This window comes from Pithys albifrons, chromosome 9 (assembly GCF_047495875.1).
Source record: "Pithys albifrons albifrons isolate INPA30051 chromosome 9, PitAlb_v1, whole genome shotgun sequence".
In the NCBI taxonomy this organism is placed as follows: Eukaryota; Metazoa; Chordata; class Aves; order Passeriformes; family Thamnophilidae; genus Pithys; species Pithys albifrons.
In genome coordinates this window covers 19,239,116-19,257,505 of record NC_092466.1, presented here as the reverse complement: position 1 = coordinate 19,257,505, position 18,390 = coordinate 19,239,116, and the positions used below count along the sequence as shown (strand labels likewise).

The 18,390-nt window shown below is 41.1% G+C and overlaps 1 protein-coding gene across 1 annotated transcript in view; it reads right to left on the bottom strand.

Moving 5' to 3' along the window:
• The window catches only part of VSTM4 (V-set and transmembrane domain containing 4), a 37,435-nt gene extending 27,025 nt beyond the window's left edge, over positions 1-10,410 (bottom strand). The window contains exons 1-2 of the mRNA XM_071564059.1: positions 10,212-10,410; positions 4,427-4,825 (exon numbers count right to left, since the gene is read on the bottom strand). Of these exons, the coding sequence (XP_071420160.1) occupies positions 4,427-4,825; positions 10,212-10,392 (580 nt within the window). The 5' untranslated portion in view covers positions 10,393-10,410. The remainder of the gene's footprint in view (positions 1-4,426; positions 4,826-10,211) is intronic.
• Between the last annotated feature and the right edge of the window lie 7,980 nt (positions 10,411-18,390).

The window sequence follows — 18,390 nt, the reverse complement described above, 5'->3', positions numbered from 1 at the left end:
CAATGTGCTCTAGGATGACCCAGATTCAGCAGTGAGGTTGAACCAGCTGACCCACTGTGGTCTCTTTCAACCAAACACATTATATGATTCTGCGATGGCATTTCTGAGCTTCAGGACTCCCTCTGTAGGCCCCCAGCTTGCTCAACTTGCTTTCATTCCAAAGCTCTTTTGGATGTCCCCTAGCAGGTCGAACTGCCCTGCAATTCCTACAACAGCACCCAAATAACACATTAAGGGACCCAAAGAGGGCACTTCTTATGAGTTCTTTTCCTACTTACTTTCCTCAAAGGTTGGCTTCTATGTTGTGCCTTTTAAAGCTACAAGATTATGATACCTGCCTGTCTGAAAAAACCCCACCCATGCATGCATGAACATCTTAACTAATGGAAACTGCTCTGTCACTGCTGTATCAATGACCATTGACTGCTGAGTGCAGAACACCTTGAATTCTCAGCCACTGTAATTCCCCTGACTATGGGTTGGAATTTTTTCCTGAGAAGAAAGACTGCATGCCCACAAGTTGTACCAGCTCACCTTTATAGCACAGAAAGAGAGCTGACCAAATAACTAGGTCCCAACCCAATTAAGAGGGAAAGTAGCTGCCAAGTTTGCATGAAATTGTCCTCTCAGAAAGAAGATGGGTGACTATTAGTATCATAACAGCCAGACAGCCTCGCACGAGAACCCAAATGCTCTGACTGCTGGATCACTGTTCAAAACCCTCTCTGCTCCCCTCAGCCAGATTGTTTATGCATGCTGATATTTTTATGACATCTGATTAGAGGATGTCACTTATGTTAATCCATGATTTTTCTTCTGCTAGCAATCACTGTAATAGCATAGAATTCTGGTGATGTCCTCCAGATTGCCAATGAGGTCTGAAACTTCCAAGAGAGTTTCAGGTGGCAAATCATCAGAGAAAAAGTATCTTACTGGAAAGGGAATTCATTAAGGAGTGCCCTGCAGGGATGTGAGGTGTGGGGTTAACTCAATGGATATAGAACTTTTAGGACTAATGAAATCTTCTGTTCAGTTGTAATGGGAAGCTCATCCTGAATATTTTAACAAATCTATTAATTTGTTACATGAAAGCATCACATGTAGATTTTTGGCAAGTATTTCAGAATAACTTCCCTGGGAAAAAAGGAGTCTTACTCATTTGGGGGAAAAATAATCTTGCATTCCTGTATCTTGCAACAGTTTTACTGTTAGGAAATGCTACATGCAACTAATATTTAATAGAACTCAGACATTCTTCTATGGGAAATTGAGAAATTCTGACACATAAACTTCTAACAAGACAGCTTCTTGTGATCATCTCTACTTGGTTTTGTTGTCCATGCCAAGAAGATTATAGTTGGAGTGCTTGATTTTCTATGTTTGTCCCAAGAAAAGAAGTCTCTTCTCTTGGATTGTAAACCATTTGAAACCTTTATCGTTCTTCCTAAGAGAAATCCAGTATCCTGAGGGGTTACCTGACTGTAAATGCTGATTTGGCGGTGCTGCATATTGTTCTGAGAAGATTACTAACTATTTTGAGTTTTCTGATAGAGAGTGGGAGAATATTGTTTTGGTGTCTCTCTCTCCCTCTTTTTTTTTTTTTTTGTCTCAAATAAACTATTTTCTGTGTATTCTGTACTATAATGAAAACCACTAACTTGGTTTTAGGCATTGACCACAGAAGCGCAAGAAAGGAGAAGATACCTTTGATAAGATGGGGGAAGGGGGAAAAGTTCACCTTAGCTTAGAGAGGAGACATTGCATGACTGAAGTAGGAGACACTTATTGGCAACATCAGCACATGGATTTCTCCTGGTTTTACTAACCAGATTTAACAATTGCCTTTTTATAAATAGTATTTGATGTCTTGTATTTACTACATCTAAAGGAGCAAACTGCAAAGTTCAGATTTCAGCTGGACCTTCTGAAAACACTACCAAGTTGCTGTAGTTGATGTAAGTGCAGGAAGGAAAGACTGTAAGGACTCCATCTCCAACAATGAGGTTTCTTTTCTGAAGAAATGTATTTTGCCTCTAATGCAGAAGCCAGGTATGTAGCTAAACTTTTAACTGCCATTATTAGACATTAAGTAGTAACTGTAGCCTGTAACTCAATTGGTTTTCCACAACTATATTTGTATATAAATGTATGTGTTGCAATAAAATATATTTGCAACTTCTTAATGGCCTACACAAATTCACACCTGAAAACTTGCTAGCAAATAACAAAATCTCCATAAATTCATAGCAGCACATACAACAAATCCAACCATGAGTCTGCTTCCAGAGCAAGTTACATTTTGAAGAATTATAATGACCTTTTTCTTTTCTCCCTGAAAATTTCTGTCTTCCACAGTGACCTGCTCTTCCTGTGTGAACTAAAAAAAAAGAGTCTATGCTATTTCTGCATCTGCTTGGTGTGCAAAGCTTCAAGAAATTTGCTTGGTGCTTTAGCAAAACGATACTAATTTGAATTTGGGCATAACTGCAGACACACTAACTGGAACAAAATATAAGGCAACAGAGCAACTGTGATGTGTTGAAACACTGTTACCTGATTTGATAAAGTACAAGCAGTACAATTCAAGTATCCAAATGCTTCAGGCAATTTGTATTGCTCCTTTTGTTGCATCCTGGATCTAACTGTAATATAAGTAAATCCCTTTGCAATAAAAAGTATAAAATACAAAATGTGTTTGGAATAAAATTTCCTTTAAATGTCCAAGTGTTACCATTGGGAAAATTGGAAATTTTACCACTACTCAGAAAAGAGTTGCCTTCCCTCCCAAGTGTAGCAAGTTCTGTACACTCACAGTGCATTAACAGAATGCCAGTGAAGGCAGTCCTTTGTTTCCGGTAAAGTGGCTTTAAGGAGTAAAACAGTTGTTATGACATTTAAAGACACTTCATTTTTCCGATATCATCTGGCATTCTTAATCTGGATTTAGAATTAGAATAAATGCCCTTTTTGGTAGCCAGGGTAGTTGAGATGTTTGCCTCAGATACCCACAGGGAATACTGTCAGTGTGTTTACTCTACAGGTTGGCTAGCCTTCTCCCTTGTCTCAGGTTTCCTGCTCTGCTTTGGGTCATATTTGAAGCAGAGAGAATACAGTTCAGCAGATAGTGTGAAAATGATGAAGTCATGAGTCTGAAACCCCTACCATGTTTATGTACTAATAATTTATACTGGAAATTAGGGGGGAAATATTATTTAAGGACTGGACTGGAAAGTTACAAATTTCCTCCCTTGCAATAACTAAATTAATGTGAACCCCACACTTTAGCTATGAAGAGCAATGAGAGGTTTCTGTGTTGTAATTCGCAATGGCCTGAGAAGCTTTGAAAGATGCAGGGTAGCTTTTTGTGAGGAGGGCTATGACAGGTGGTGTAGCAATATTTTATATTGCTTTTTCTTCTGCTGCCACTTACTTGGAACATGCCATTCCCTTTACAAGTACTCCTGACAAATCCATACGTTTCACTACAGGCATTTAGTGAATGAGAAAACACTCTTAACTGCTTTCTGGCATTATCTTTAGAGTTGGCCTTGTGGGAAATCAACTTTTCTGTTTATAAAGCCACAAATGAGAGCTAGTTTGCCAACTAACACTAATGGCATGAAGTCTGTTCTCTAAATCCAGTTTCACCCATCTCTGAAAGTGTGGGTAGGGTGGCATAAGATTTGAGCTGACCCATCCCAAAGAGACGGTTTATTTTCAGTTTGGTTCACATCTGTCACTCGTTGCTTTTTTATGCAAGGTTCAATACCAGTAAGTTGGCCACTGCTTTTCTAGCTCTGCTTTCTGGCTACTAGTGGTATAAACAATAGTACAGAAGTGATACTAGATGTGCTGCTTACCAATTGCTGCTAGACTCAAACTAAGAGCAAGGGAAATACCAAGAGAGAGGCAAAACATAGAACAAAAATATAATGCTTCTATTTCTGACAGACCCACTGAATATTCCTCAGAAAATCAATTCATTTCTCTCCTGTTTCTGTCTCTTTGTACTTAAATAACAATGGCATTTGTTTATTCCCAATTAGCAAAGTTGTAGAGACTGTGTATTGTGTCTGGCTTGGATGGAGTTAATGGCACCTGGTGTCCAGCCAAAGTCAACTCACCACAGACCTGTAGCTGAATGGAACGGAGTTTTAATTACTGCTATCCTGATAAAAGACAATGGAAGTAGACTATTTTCTACAAATCTACCATCCTTCTCAGTACTTTACATTTTATTATGGGCTGAGTATTGTTTAAATTAGAATACATAAGTAAAGAAGTTGAGTATTACATTTTCTTCTAATATCCACAGAACACACCTAAAAATCACCTAACTTCAAATGTCTTATGGATGAACTGGCAAGAAAAAAAAAAGGAATCACAGGACAGGGAGAAATTATAGACTTGAAATTAGCACTCTCACCTCTTATTTCAGTTGCTGCTGTGCCATTTGACCATGCTGTCCACTTATTCTTGTGTTTGCCAATTTCCTGGACTTTGCATATATAACGTCCTTGATCTGTTTGCTGGAGGCTTAAAATAAGAAATTTGTACATAGTTCCATGTTTCTCTTTAAGAAGATGAAGTCTTTGCTTGTGGAAATGGTGAGTGTAATTTCCATAATACTGGACAGACCCAAACTTTGTCATTTTGATCATCAAATGTTCCTGGGTAGGTGATGCAGCAAAGACCCACCGTACAGCCAGCAAATTGTCTGTCTTTCTCTTTTGAGAAATGTGGCAGTAAAGGGTAGCATTATCTCCCTCAAAGTATTGCACTGCTGGTCCAGGAGAGACCGTCACATTTAAAGCCTCACAAGCATCTGTGAAGAAAAGAAGAGATGGTGGGAATCCTTCATACTGGCACAACAGCACCATAATCTGTCCCAGCATGCAAGCCCACAGCAGGTGAACTGATGGCATCTGTTTAGTGTGCAGCAATTTAGTGAGCTTGTGTAACCTGACATCATCTGCCTCTCTGTGAATGTTAAGCATAGCATGAGGCTCTCCTTCAGTAAGTCTGCTCTAGCATTCTTGCTGTCACTAATCAGAAACATAGGGCTGACGTGAAGACCTTGCTGCAGTTATAGGACCAACTGTACATAATCTTTTGTCAGTCTGAACAAACATTAATCTAAAGTTAGCTTGGAGCAACAGCGAAGAATGTCTTTGGGAAAGCTGTTCCATGACTAGCTCTTTCAACAACTTGCATCCTTCTTAAGACTTCCAGGCTAAATCACAGAGTCACAGAATGTGCTGAGTTGGAGGGGACCCACAAGCATGGATTCAATAGCCAGTTTATGCCCATTTGTTCCTGTGCCAACTTTAAATCGAAATAGTATTTTTGTCTCTCAGCTTGCTTCCTGACCCCACATAGCAAGCAATTATCTTGCTTTTATCCTTTGTTTTGTTGAGCTAAAGAAGCCAAGCTCTGTTAGTCTCCTCTAGTAAAGCAGTGTCTTCCCTTCCCCTTAGCAGCAGTTCTCTGCACTGGTTACAGTTTAAATTTTGGGTTTAATTGTAATTAATTTTTTAATGTAATTGACTGCAATTATAGACAGTGTCTGCAAAGAAGTTTTCCAACGTCCTGTGGATCAGTACTTCTCAGATTTGACTGGGATATATCTTGCCTGCTATATCCCAGAATTATGTTGTCCTTTTTCATGACACTTTCACATGTGATTATATGTCAGTATATAAATAAATAGCACACTTGGGTGTTTTTCCTTCTTTGTCATTTGTAGTTCAGTTCCCAGTGTATCAAAGAAATTCTTACTAATCCTCAACTACATGACTTTGCTTTACTAACTTCTGCTCCGCTTCTGTTACCCCATGCTCAGTTTTTCCTACACGTTATCCCTGTCTTATGCTGATTTGATAAAGTCACATAATTTCAACATGCATACTTCTACTTATTTTAGACATCATTTGCACAAGTCTTAGATCATACTGTTCCCTAGATGATCACTGAAAGACCACTGAACTCCTTACATGCTCCAGTTCCCCGTCCTCTGTTTGAAGTAATATTCTCATCATAATTGACGAGACCATAAATGGTCATCTCAAACCTGGGCAACTCTGTCAGATTAGTCCTTCTGACTACAAATTCGAGTTAATCTGAAATTATTTGTGTGACAAAATATGACATGAGATCATATTGGGACAAATGATTACTTCATTGTTACATTAATTTCTGATTCTTGTGCGCAATGTTCTTCATCATGAACCTCACTTAGACCAATTGTTTGCCTCTCTGCTTTACTTCTAACAACAGCCAGTATAGGCAAAGGTTGAAAGAAGTGTTCATAGCTCTCTGTTCATTAGATTTTCCTCTCCTAACCTAACTGCACTGATTTTCTGAGGTATGGGAATCAACACTCACATTATTTCCTTCCTAATGTACATTAAGAATGTCCTTATTAGTCATATCAGAGACAGATCTATTTTTGACCAGTGGTGTATTGTGGCAGTGTGTTCCCTAAATGACTCGTAATGTGTAATCTCCAGGTCTGAGGGCACCCACTAGAGACAGAACCATATTTCAGCAGTGAGCAAGCACTCCCTGCAATGCACTCTGCAAAGAATGAAATGCCCTCTAAACTGTGAACATTAAGCTTCCTGTTATGTGAATACTGTACTGTACTCAAATACTAATGAGAATATCAACTCTCTAGGAGAATGACTTTTTCATTTCTGAACAGTTCTCTAGCACATCAGTGAGGAACATTTTAACAAAGGGGATGAGCATTTTGGCAGAGGCTCTTGACTGACATCAGCTCCTGAAACACAAACATATATTTATCTTCAAAGTAAGCAAGTAAAGTATTTCCATTCTATTTCTGAAGGAGTGTTGGAGACAGACACACTGGTTTTATGGCCCCAATGAAGCTGTGAAATGAAGTGGTGAATTTTATCACCTTATTTAAAGTAAACCCGCTAAATTAAAGACGTTACATTGCAAATGTTTGAGATGAACTTTCTGAAAATCAATAGAATAATAATTATATTTGTGTCATTTCAATAGAAAGCTCTACTGAATGGTATGTTTTGTCCAAACAGACATTATTTTTTTATTTATGAAGGGGAAAAGAAGTTGTAGAAATAGCAGTTTGGTATTTAAAAAAAAAATCTCTTTAGGAAACTGCAGCAAAGCATGGCTGATATTATTGATAAAATTATCTGTGCATGATGTTTGTGTCTGCAATTCATGCAAATGCCGAATAAAGAGGTAGTTTTGGATTGTAGAAAACACACAGATAGAACATGACGCTGAAATTTAAAATTAAGCCTGAATCCCATCAAAACCTTTCCTCGTACAAAACTTCAGCTATTACTCACTGGAGTTACCTGATCTTGGTGCTCTACTGGCATATGTGAAGCCAGTAAATGGCTGCCTTTGCCATCAAAATAAGATTAAATCTTCAAGGCTGTGTTGCTTAGTAAATAAGGAATAATTTTAAGAATTTCAATTTTTTGGAGGTCCCTAGGCAATAAATGTTTAATAAATCATTTATAAAATTGTGGTTTGGATAAATGAAAAACACAGGCCTTTTTCTACTGAAATTATGACCATGTCATGAAAACTGTAAAGAAAAACAATTATGTCATTTTCCTGACATGTGAACTTCTGGTTTGAAAAAGCTGGCTAGGAGTAATTGTGAAATAGAGTCCTAAAATAAAAGGCAAAAGAATAATTGCTTAATTCCAAACTAGCCAGAACATTGTGCCAAAAAGTACCCAAGAGAAAATACAGAGGAAGTCAAATATGGTGATGATGGAAGCCTCTGCAAGAAGATAAAGAAGCATTGTATGTGGAGTCTCTGATGCTTTTCTAGCTGTTTACACTCATACAAATAATGGTATTTTATACCTAAGGCTTCTGTTTTTCCTCTGGGGATATGCCTTTTTATAAGGACATATCAAATTTTGCATCCTTCATGTTGTCTGATCTGTGGGAACCCATCTCCTTATCTTCCTTCTATGGCTCCTATTGGTACAGCTGCACAAGTGCAGCAATGGGGAGAGTTTTGGAAATCTCCTGGTGCTTTTACCATGATATCAGCTCATGCTGAACAGGGTCAGGTGATGCTTTATGTAAAACAGAAAAACAGTATTCATTTGACTATATTTTCCCACTGTCACTGGAGGAGGAACAGTCGTGGATTTTGAAGGAAAGAGTTCATTTACCTCTTATGTGGAAAGGAAAACCCTCATTCAGGACTCGTAGACGCTAGTGGATATGTTCCTCCTGTATTTAGCAGGCACTAGATTAGCCTCAACATGAGGTTTACCCTTGTTATGGGCTCCTTGCCAAGAACTGGAGACTTCCACAACTTGAGAGCAGACTTGTGTGCCAACAGAGCACTAGACTTCAGATTGCTGTTTCAAGTGAGGAATCACTGTTTTTCTTCTTCTGCCATCCCAATATAGCATGATGTAGCTGCTCAGGTGGAGCTCACCACAAAAGTTTTAGTCTTGTTTCTGCTTGGAAAGGGAAAGTATTTATAGAAAGGGGGAGGAGAGTGAGTCAAAGATGTGAAGATTTCTTTGCACTGTGCTTAACCATCAAACATGTCTCCCCTTTTTACAAGCAGCTCACTTAGCTGCCCCTATCTCAACCTTTTAGCTGTTTGCTTCTTTGATACCCTCCACCTGCATGTCTCCCTAGCCTGCTGGGAGTCAGGAAAGGTGACTGCTGACTAAGCTCTGTTTCAAAAAATTCTGCTCTGAAAAAGTCCACTTCTGCTTCTATCAGTTCAATTTCAAGAATTATCTAGGTCCAGACTGCTGTCTATCATATTATATAGCAAAACATTTTCACAGCACTGCCAGGAGTACCAAACTATACTTCTAGCAGCCAGAAACTTGATTATTTATTCCAGGGCTATCCTCTGTCTGTGCGGGAACAGTGGCCAAGGTCTTTACAGTCACTGCTCCGTCCTTACATGTGGTAAGCAGTTTCTGCATGGCTGTGTTTTTGTGGGAGAACCCCAGTCACTTCAGTGAAGATACGAGTGGAGTCGCTCCTGTGCAAAAATGCTCACAGTCCTAGTACTGTATATGGACCATTCTTCCTTCCTCCATGGAGACCAACAAGCAGAATCTACAACCCACCCTTCAGGGCTGAGAGCGCTGACAGCTGGGGCACTAGAGCGGCATGGCAATGGGATGGTTACCTTCTGATCTCAGATCTGCATGACCACAAGCATATGGGATGGCTTTCATCTGTGCTGTACTTTGTTCTGTGAAACTATGCTGCTGTCAAAGCCTGCTTTATTTTGATTTCTCTACAATTAAAAAGTAAAAAGAGCAAATGAGCTAGGAACAAGCAAAGATTTTTGTTTAAATGAAAATAATTAGGAGCTGGCTAGCAAAAGCACCAAAAAGCAACCAGCTGTTTTCCGTTTAACAGATCTGTCTGCAAGTTTCACAAGTCAGAAACTCCCTATGAGAGAAAGCTTCTACATTGACTTAAGATGGACTTGAACCAAACCTTTGCCTTCACCATCTCCACCCTTTTGTGGTAAAGATTCAAATTCAACTCTCATTATCCTTGAACGAGCAGGGCTTGCCCAGCCCCCTAACCTTACTGCATCTGGAAGTTCAGATACAGAATCTGTGTCCGTTTTGCAGCTCCAGGACACACAACGTTATCCAACGCACCTATGGGTTTGAGGCATAAAGGTCTTAAATGACGAGGCTTTTTACAAGTGACCTACGGGTTGCATTTCCACCTGATGCCTATGGGATCTGGGCATCTGGGGACAAAACGTATAACTTCCTTTTGCCTCGGCTTTGCCTGACACAGAAGACGGCCGAGGACCCATTTCCATGAACTTCTGCATGGAAAGAGTTTTCTTTTCTAAAAAAGGACGAGGTCTCTGTGCAGAAGCGCTGCTGCCGGGAGCTTGGGAAAGCGGAGGCAGAGCGCGGTAGGGACCAGCGTGGCCGGGGGCGGCGGAGAGGGGCCCCTCCCGGTCGTGCTGCCGGGCTCCGTAGCTCCCGATAAGCGCCTCTCCCGCTGCCCGACCCCGGAGCGCTGCCCCAGCCCCTTTCCCCGCTAGGGGTGCCCCGCTCCGCGGCGCGCAGGGCGGGGACGGCCCGAGGCGGAGCCCGGGGTCCCACCGGGGACTCGGGGGAGGCTGCCCCGGTCCGGGCGGGGCTGCCAGGGCTGGGCGCCGGCCGATGAGCACCCGGGATGCTGCTTACCTGGGGCCGGGGCCGTGGCCAGCAGGGCGGCCAGCGCCGTGGCCAGGACGCGCATGGCCCGCAGGGCGCTGGGTCCTGTCCCGTCCCGTCCCGTCCCTCTCTGACGAGCTGCCTCCCTCCTCTCGTCCCGGGCCTCTCGCCTCCTCCCCGCCTGGTCCTCCCTTCTACTCTTGCTTTTCATCTCCTCCCCTTTCTCCTCCTTTTTTTTTTTTTCCCGCTTGCTTTCTTCCCTCCGTACTCCTTTGCGCTTCCCACCGTCCTGCGCGCGTTCAGTTCCCGTCTTTTTATCGCCTCCCTTTCCCTGTCTCTTCTTTCCACCCAATGTCTATGGGGTGGCACAAGGGCTGGACAGGGATGCTCCATCTCCAGCCTCCGCGATCCCCCTTGTGTTCCCACCCGCCCTGGCCAAAGGAAACGGATCTCTGTTTATGTGAGGTGGGAAACTCCCTCCCTGAGCACAGAAAGCCTCTTACGAGGAGGTGAGGCAGCCCAGCAGCTGATGGCTGTGGGGTCGGGAAGGCTGTGTTAGGCATCCTCTCAGTTTTCCTCGAGTTGTTGGACATTTTGCAGGCCCTCATGCCTATTCCACTCATCTCACTCCATAACTTGGACAGGACCACCATTCCCTCTCTCTTTTAGTTAATGCTGCCTTCCCTTTTGTGGGCTCTGTTGGTGGCAGCCTGGAGAAAAGGAACTCTGGCAGGCAGGACTGGGCTGCCAGCAGGCACAGAAATGAACACTGTAGGGCACCTAAGATGCCTGTGCCAGGACATTGCACTCAGGCTTCTGGTATTTGCCCTCTCCTGTGGCAGCACATTTACTGACCACTATCATTCACTCTCTCTCTAAAAAAGTCCTAAATAATTTGATATAGGCGCTAAAAGCTGCATCACCCCCAGCTTACTGTCCTTGTCCTGCCAAATGGCACTGTACTGCTAGGCCAGAAAGAACAACAGAAGTTGTCACTTTGCAATCCAATCTTGCTTTTTCCCTGTGCTCCTTTTGAAATGTTTGTCTCTAGAGAGCCTACAAATCTCCAGAAATGTGGACTTAATATTTCTATCAGCACTTACGGTGGGTTAAGGCTGATTATATATTCGTGTTGCATGAAGTGTGGATGATACAAACACTTTGGCATTCCTGCTTCCATGGATAGGGCAATTAGTACAGATTTAGCTACTCCACCCCTCTCCTGCTAGTCAGGCAGGATAATACATGTTTGCTTTTAAACATCAGAGATAATTTAGCGTGTGCTAAATCTAATCCTTATGAGACTGAACATTGCCTTTAAAATGTTACAATTCATTTCCTTTAGGGACAGACTTTTGTGTCCATATAGCAAAGACTCCTCACAAAAGAATGACAGGTCTGGATTATGCACAGAGCAATCAGCAGACTTGAGGAAGCAGAAGGAGTTGCTACAAGTTATACTTCCTGGGCAGCTAATTAAAATTTGTAGGTTCAAATCTACACCTTTAATACAGCTAAGGGAAAATCCTATCAAAGATATAAGCTAATTCAAAAACAAACAGACAAGTTCACAAAAAAACCTCTCTTCTAGCAGTTACTTAATTTGATGGTCCTGGTGGAAAAACTCCACTTCAGGAAGTTCTTGGTCTGCTGATAGAGAGGAAACCAGAGATGATTGATTTTGCATACTCTTTTCCAAAGCATCTGCTGCTTGCCATGGTTCAAGGAAAGATATTCAGCTGGATGGACATTTTAAACCTTCTCATGTAATTCTGCTAGACTCAATCATGCCTTCATGTCTCTCATAAATTCCTTCAGACTGGTAATCTTTTAATAAGGTGTACAAAATACTGAGGTAAAGATATCAGGAAGGACTGCCTAAGCTCTCATGTAAGTGCCTAGACCCCACAGAGCTGAAAGATGCACTATGAGAATCAGTATCAATGTTTGTTGTTGGTTTTCAATTACTGTTTGCACTATTCTTAACAGTTCCTTTAATTGCATTGAGAACCCTAACGAGCTTTGGGACAGATATAGATGGATTAAATGGTGAGAAGATTTCATGTGATATATGTGCCTATGACAGAAGATAGAAGAAGAGTCAGAGGCACATCTGGACTTCTGAAATCTCTTGCGCCTGACAGTGTCCTGAAAACATATTCTTTCTGTTTTGCAGCTTGTAATCTCTGCATTTTTGACAGTTTCCTGTGTGTTGAGGGTTCCATATTTTTTGTAGAATTATTTAGTTTATTTCTCCCCCTCTGAAAGTTCTTCAATAAAATGAGAACATAAGAAATTATTCTTATTCTTAAAGGGATATTTATTCTAAAGATCCAAATGTACTTTTAAAAGTGGCTTAGGCTGAAAATCTTTTTGACTTATCATTTCATAAATAAGCTGAGGTGATGCTACCATTTTAGCTTTTTTACCAAGAGAGAGCTTTTCTTTTTACAGCTCGAAAAAGGACCTGTAAATTTCTATTCATGGGTTTCTCCCTTGCTGCTTGTAGCATTCGTTAGGCAACCCAGCACCTAACATAAGTAAATAAATCTACATTTTGCCAGCATCTTGGGATATTCTCATGGGCCAGACAGCACTAGTTAGGCGAGTGAGCTGTGGAGAAACATAGCAGATTTAATGCTGACTTGTTGGATGATTTTATGCAAATCGATTCTAACTTCTGTGCTGCAGATGGGTGATCTGTAACCTTTTTTTGTGCCTGGATTGGAAGGATTTGCTAATGGAACTGGGGCAGCCAACATCAAGAGTTGCAACTGCATGATTTGCATTACTTTGCTGTTAAAATCTTCTACCCCTTACATCCATTTATTGCAGCTGAGATATTTCTGCTTTTGTAAAATGTTTATTCAAGATTTTACATGCCTCTTACCTGACACCATCACAGTTTTATCCATGTACCAAAAATCCCAAAGGCCAAATGAACATGCAGTACAATTGCCTTTTTCTCCCACAGGCTGGGCGCACAGGTCTCTTGGTAAATCAGTGCACCTTCCTCAGCTGCTCTGGAAGTGCGCTGACGCACACAAGTGGGGCCTCTGACCTGCAGGATATGCCTTTCTCAGCTCTGGCAGCACGTATGTGGCCTCGTTTCCTGCTGAATGGGTCTGCTGTGATGAGGAAAATGCCTAATCAGCACTCTGGTGCAGCTGACGCAGCTCAAACTGACTGTTCGCCAGAGCTTGGAGCCTCTCGCTCCCTGGGGCAGTGTTATTGAAATCATCAGCCTCAGTCGCTCTGGGTGAGACCTGCTGTGCAAATACCCTTTGCCTCTCTACAAAGTCACATCTGTCAGGAGAGGTAACTGCAGCCTCTTGGCTTTTCCTGTCCTATTCTCCCTCCCTGGCTGCTATTCTTAACCTGCCTTCTTCCTTTGAAAGGTCTTACTTGCATACTCAAATCTGTCTCTAGAATCTGCTACAGGATTCCTGTGAGCAGAATTGTGGCTTTCCCTTACAGCAATATTGCAGTGTGGCAGAGACACAGTGGCATCCACTGCAACTCAAGCAGGGCTGCTTTGGCTGTGCTCTAGGACTGGGAAAAAGGTCTTTGCAAGGCTGCAACTCTTGCCATGTGTTGATGGACTGGGGTGGGCTGATTGCCCGCTTTTGTACCTGGGATGCTGTTAAGGAAAGTTGCTTGTTCTGAGTGATGTATGGGAGTTCGATACCCACCTACGGCAATAAACTGTGTCTCTGGAATTGATATCTTTACCTGGACTGATCAGGGTAACTACAACTTATCATGCTCCCATACCTCATCCAGGCAGCATGCAAAGATGCTGCCTCACCTGCCTGGAACTTGTCATTGGAGGCATGAGTTATGACCGGGTCTTTTTCAGAATCCAGTAGCTGGTAGCTCCCATGGCCCAAGGAATCCTAATTAAAAATGAAAGTTCGTGATTAGAGATGGATAAAATCCTGATTCCATGTTGTCGAGTGATACATCACAATCATGAAGGGTGTTTGGATCTGTATCCAAACTTTCTCATTCCTTTAATGGGCCAAGTTACCTTTGAACTGTAACTGTCCAGATCTTCTGAACAATATGGTTTAGGATTAAAAACTCTGTCCAGGTATTTTTCCATGGCTATTTTGTGGACTGACATGTCAGAAACACTATTTTGTGGATCCAGCTCAATGTCAATAGGAAAAACACTACATTAAAGCTTCCAAAATATAAGCGTCATTCTTTTTAGGTCTCTGAATGTCATGCAATGTTTACACCATATTTGGGGCTTTGATGTTATTGCCATTTATTTCTGACTGATTGGCAAATTGCTATATAGAGCGATGTTTAACAGCAGATTTCCTTTTTCCCAGTGTAAGGTGTCCTTCTTCGCTTCTCTTTTCCTTTTTCTTTGAGGGTTATGAAAGAAGGATACTGATTTATCTGGATAGGATCTGAGGTTTTGTAGCTGTAGTGCAGCCATACTTTCATGAATAAGTGGAATCCTTAGTATTGATGCTATATTGTATTTTTCACTTTCTCTTTCTTAAAATGACAGCACTTTGTTGTTGTTGTTTTTTGTTGTTTAGGAAACTTGCTTTTGTTAGTATTTTGTTTATTATGTTTGGGACTGCATAAAACCACAAGTGATTTAGTATGTTTTTCTTATCTTTTGCTTCAAGTTTGATCGTTCCAATTTTCAGGGCACTGCTAATCCTGAAAAAGGAGATTTGTGAATGTTTTGCAAAAGTGATTAGAGACTCTGTCATGTGTACCTTTTGCGGAGTTAGGTGTGTGCAAGAGTTGAAACCTTATTGTCTTGCTGCACATCATCATGTACAAAGACATAGTTTCGGCTTCATATAGTGGTATATAGCCATATCATTTGAGGACAATTAAAAAGTCCATTGCTGGTCCAGGTTTTTCTCCCAAAATATTAAAATGTCACTTTTAGCTGGCCTTATTTCTGGTAGTAAGTGAGAAAATGTCATACTAAGATGCATTTCTAGGGTTTTTCAGTGCATTAATATGTTCTGGCTCTGCATTCTCATTAGGCACCTGTCCCAGTTAAAACATTACTAACAGTATTTTGCTCTGAGCTACCCATTGTGAGCCTGGTGATCCCACTGCACCCAGCTCAGAGGGGTCGTGGACTCCAGAACCACACGGTCAGTGACAGTTGTCCTGACAATGCACTGTGCTATCACCTGTTTTGTCTTGCCTCTCTCCTCAAATAGGTATTGCAGCCAGGTTTGGGGAAGCACAAGTTTCTTCTGAAGACTGCAGGGATATGGTTTATCTGTGAATCCTGTTTCATGGAATTCCATTTGTGCTTTACACACAACCTATGCTGGCACCATATTTAAAACTTCATGTCCATAATTTCTCTCTGGATCTTCAGTCTAAGAGACCGACTGACATCAGAATGACTGTACTGAGACAAGGCAATGATCCATCTAGCTCAGTGCCCTCCTTCTGACTGTGACTCTTAGCAAATACTTAAGGGCGGGTCAAACACACAATACTGAATTCCCAGGAGACTTTTCCAGCTTCGTATGATTTTCAGCATGTTTCTCAGCAAGATGTGTTTCAGAGCCTCACTGATCACAGCCAACCATATTATGTCCACCTTTCTCACTTTGTTCGGGCCTAAAGAGACAGACGTTTGCCAGTGCATTCCTCCTTGTTGGACAGGGTGACTATGTGGCTCTCATGGTACTGGATGTGACCCTGATAGGAATAAAGCTTGGTGGTTACAGAGGGAGAACTTTTTAAGGCGAAGCTGATTGTGAAACAATCACTGGTTCCACATAGGGACATTCAAACAGCTGCTGCTGTCAGCTGGTGCTACATGTCTCATGGAAGTCACACTATAAAAGCAGTGAACTAAAATCAGAAGGTATTTTGTACTTGTCTCACATTTATTGGATTATGTTTGTTTTTGTTGTCTTAAGTTTTCAAACGTCTCTTCAACAGAGTTTCCAAAGTAGCAAATTTAGCATCGATGTATCTTAAGAATCAAGGGTTCCACATAAATGCTTTTGACCTACCTGCTTCTGTTCAGATCATAAATATTACAAGAAATGCATCCCTTGCCTGCACCTGGTATTCCTGTTCTGCCCTTACCCAGTCACCTGGATTGAGAAAGATGGAGGTAGTTTCCAAGCAGAGAAATTAATGGTTGTGGAATGCAGGGTTTTCCATGAAGGTGAATTAAGGGAAAGATGTGGATGAGATACAAACAAAAACTGCTCAGGTATTGCTCCTAACTGGTATTACATGCTTTATTCCTACTCGTTAGTTATCCCTATCTATCTGCAGGGCTTTGGTACCTGTACAACTTCCCTTCTTCAGGAAGTCTGTTTGGAAAATTGTGATGCTTGTACTAATTCTGTTATTTAAGAAGTGGAACCAAATTACTCTGTGCACTTTACAAATTGCCAACTCACCTTTGGAAAGAAAAGTAGACATCTGGAACACAGCTACAAACTTGAAAAAACATGTGCACCACTGTGAGCATACACAGAAAAACTGTGTTTACTTGGTTCAGCCTGGGAAGCATAAGGTACTGTAAGGCTCTTGCAAAGAGAGGGAATAAACCATCTATGTCCACTTGTCCACTAACATTAGAATGGGAAACTGCAGATCTAAATTGCAAGAAGAATGATTAGATATTAAAAATATCCTTTCTAACCATAAGGTTAGTTAAGGGCTGAAATAGGGAGGTGAGGAGCCCTCCTTATGAGTTGTTTTAAAATATAGATGAGGCAAATATTTGTCAGAAATGGTCTAAGTATATCTGGTCAGATTTTCAGAAGGCTGTTAGGCTAAATGAGATTTGAAGAGCTTTTCTAGCCCTGTTTTCTTTGAGATTGTTTTATGCTGTCTGTATATTGTCTCCCTTAGAAATACTAAATCCTTGAACATGCCACAGAAAAGACATTTAAGCTCTTCACATCCCAAGGAATAACAACATTTTATCTGACCTGCTTTGTCCTTCTCAGACATAGATAGCATCTTGCCCTCTTATCTCCATTTTTTACAATGTCCCCCAAGACTTTCTTCTGTTTCTGCTTTCCTTAAGCTTGGATAATAAATCCTGTGACTCTGTGCTTTGCATTTTTTGAAACATTCTATGCTGAAAAACAAAGTACCCACACACGTTTTCACAGCACAGAGTTTGTTGTCAGAAAAGCAGGGAATCCTTCCCTAACCTCAGGAATGTCCCTGGAAGATTTTCTTGCCTTTTGCTTTGTTGTCAGAAATGGTGTCGCTATACTTTGGCAGCTGCTAACTTTTAAACAGATTCTTTAAAACTGAAAACAGAAGCAAAACCCTACTGTTTCTTAAGTCATTCTTTCAGTAAAGATCTTTATCAGAAACAGTTTAATCAGAAAACTTTGGTCAAATTTTGTATGCTGTATACGCTTGAGGATGGTTGAACTTTGACCTCTGAGCTTCAGGAGGAGTTATGGACGAGATAGGTGTTTGTTTTCTGATAAGCAGAGAGATGCACAAACATCTAACCAAATATCCAGCATGTCTGTGAACTGCTTAAGAAGTTACCTTGTTTGTGTTCTCTCTGGAGAATTTTTGTCCCAGCTTTGAATAAACAAAATATATGACTTTCATGTCCTTAAAATATTGAATGTCTTAGAATAGATTACCTTTCACATTGTAGACTAGGACATATGTTCCTCAATATTGCATTTAAGTGAAAAACAGGCTGATACCATAGCAAGTTAGAAGATATCTCCTTCATGTAGCTGTCAGGTATTGGATATTCTATTCTTCATCTTCTTTCATTTAAAGGTAAAAATAAGGAGCAAAAGAAGTGCTTTATCAGTTCTTTTTCAAAGTACAGAAGTTCAGGTGCCATTTGTTAAATGATCATTTGCAGAAAATATGAGAAAAGCCACATCTTACATGCTGTACATACCATATGCTTGGGTGGATCCCTGAACCAAACATAGACATTTTTCTTGGCAGTGTTGTGGCCACATGGGTAAGATGTAGGGTTCCCATATCACCAAATCAGCTTGTATTTCTTCTGTCTGAAAAGTTGCCTTGTATAAAGGCTCAAATATGCATTACTTATTAAAAAAAAAAAATCTGATCTTTTTTTTCCTGCATTCCTCTCCTTAAATGAGTAGCAATAGGCAAAGTTCCTCATTTATCTCCTAAAGCAGGGAGAAGACAACTGCTTCAACAGCAGGCCTCAGAGAGGCACCAAATTATTTGC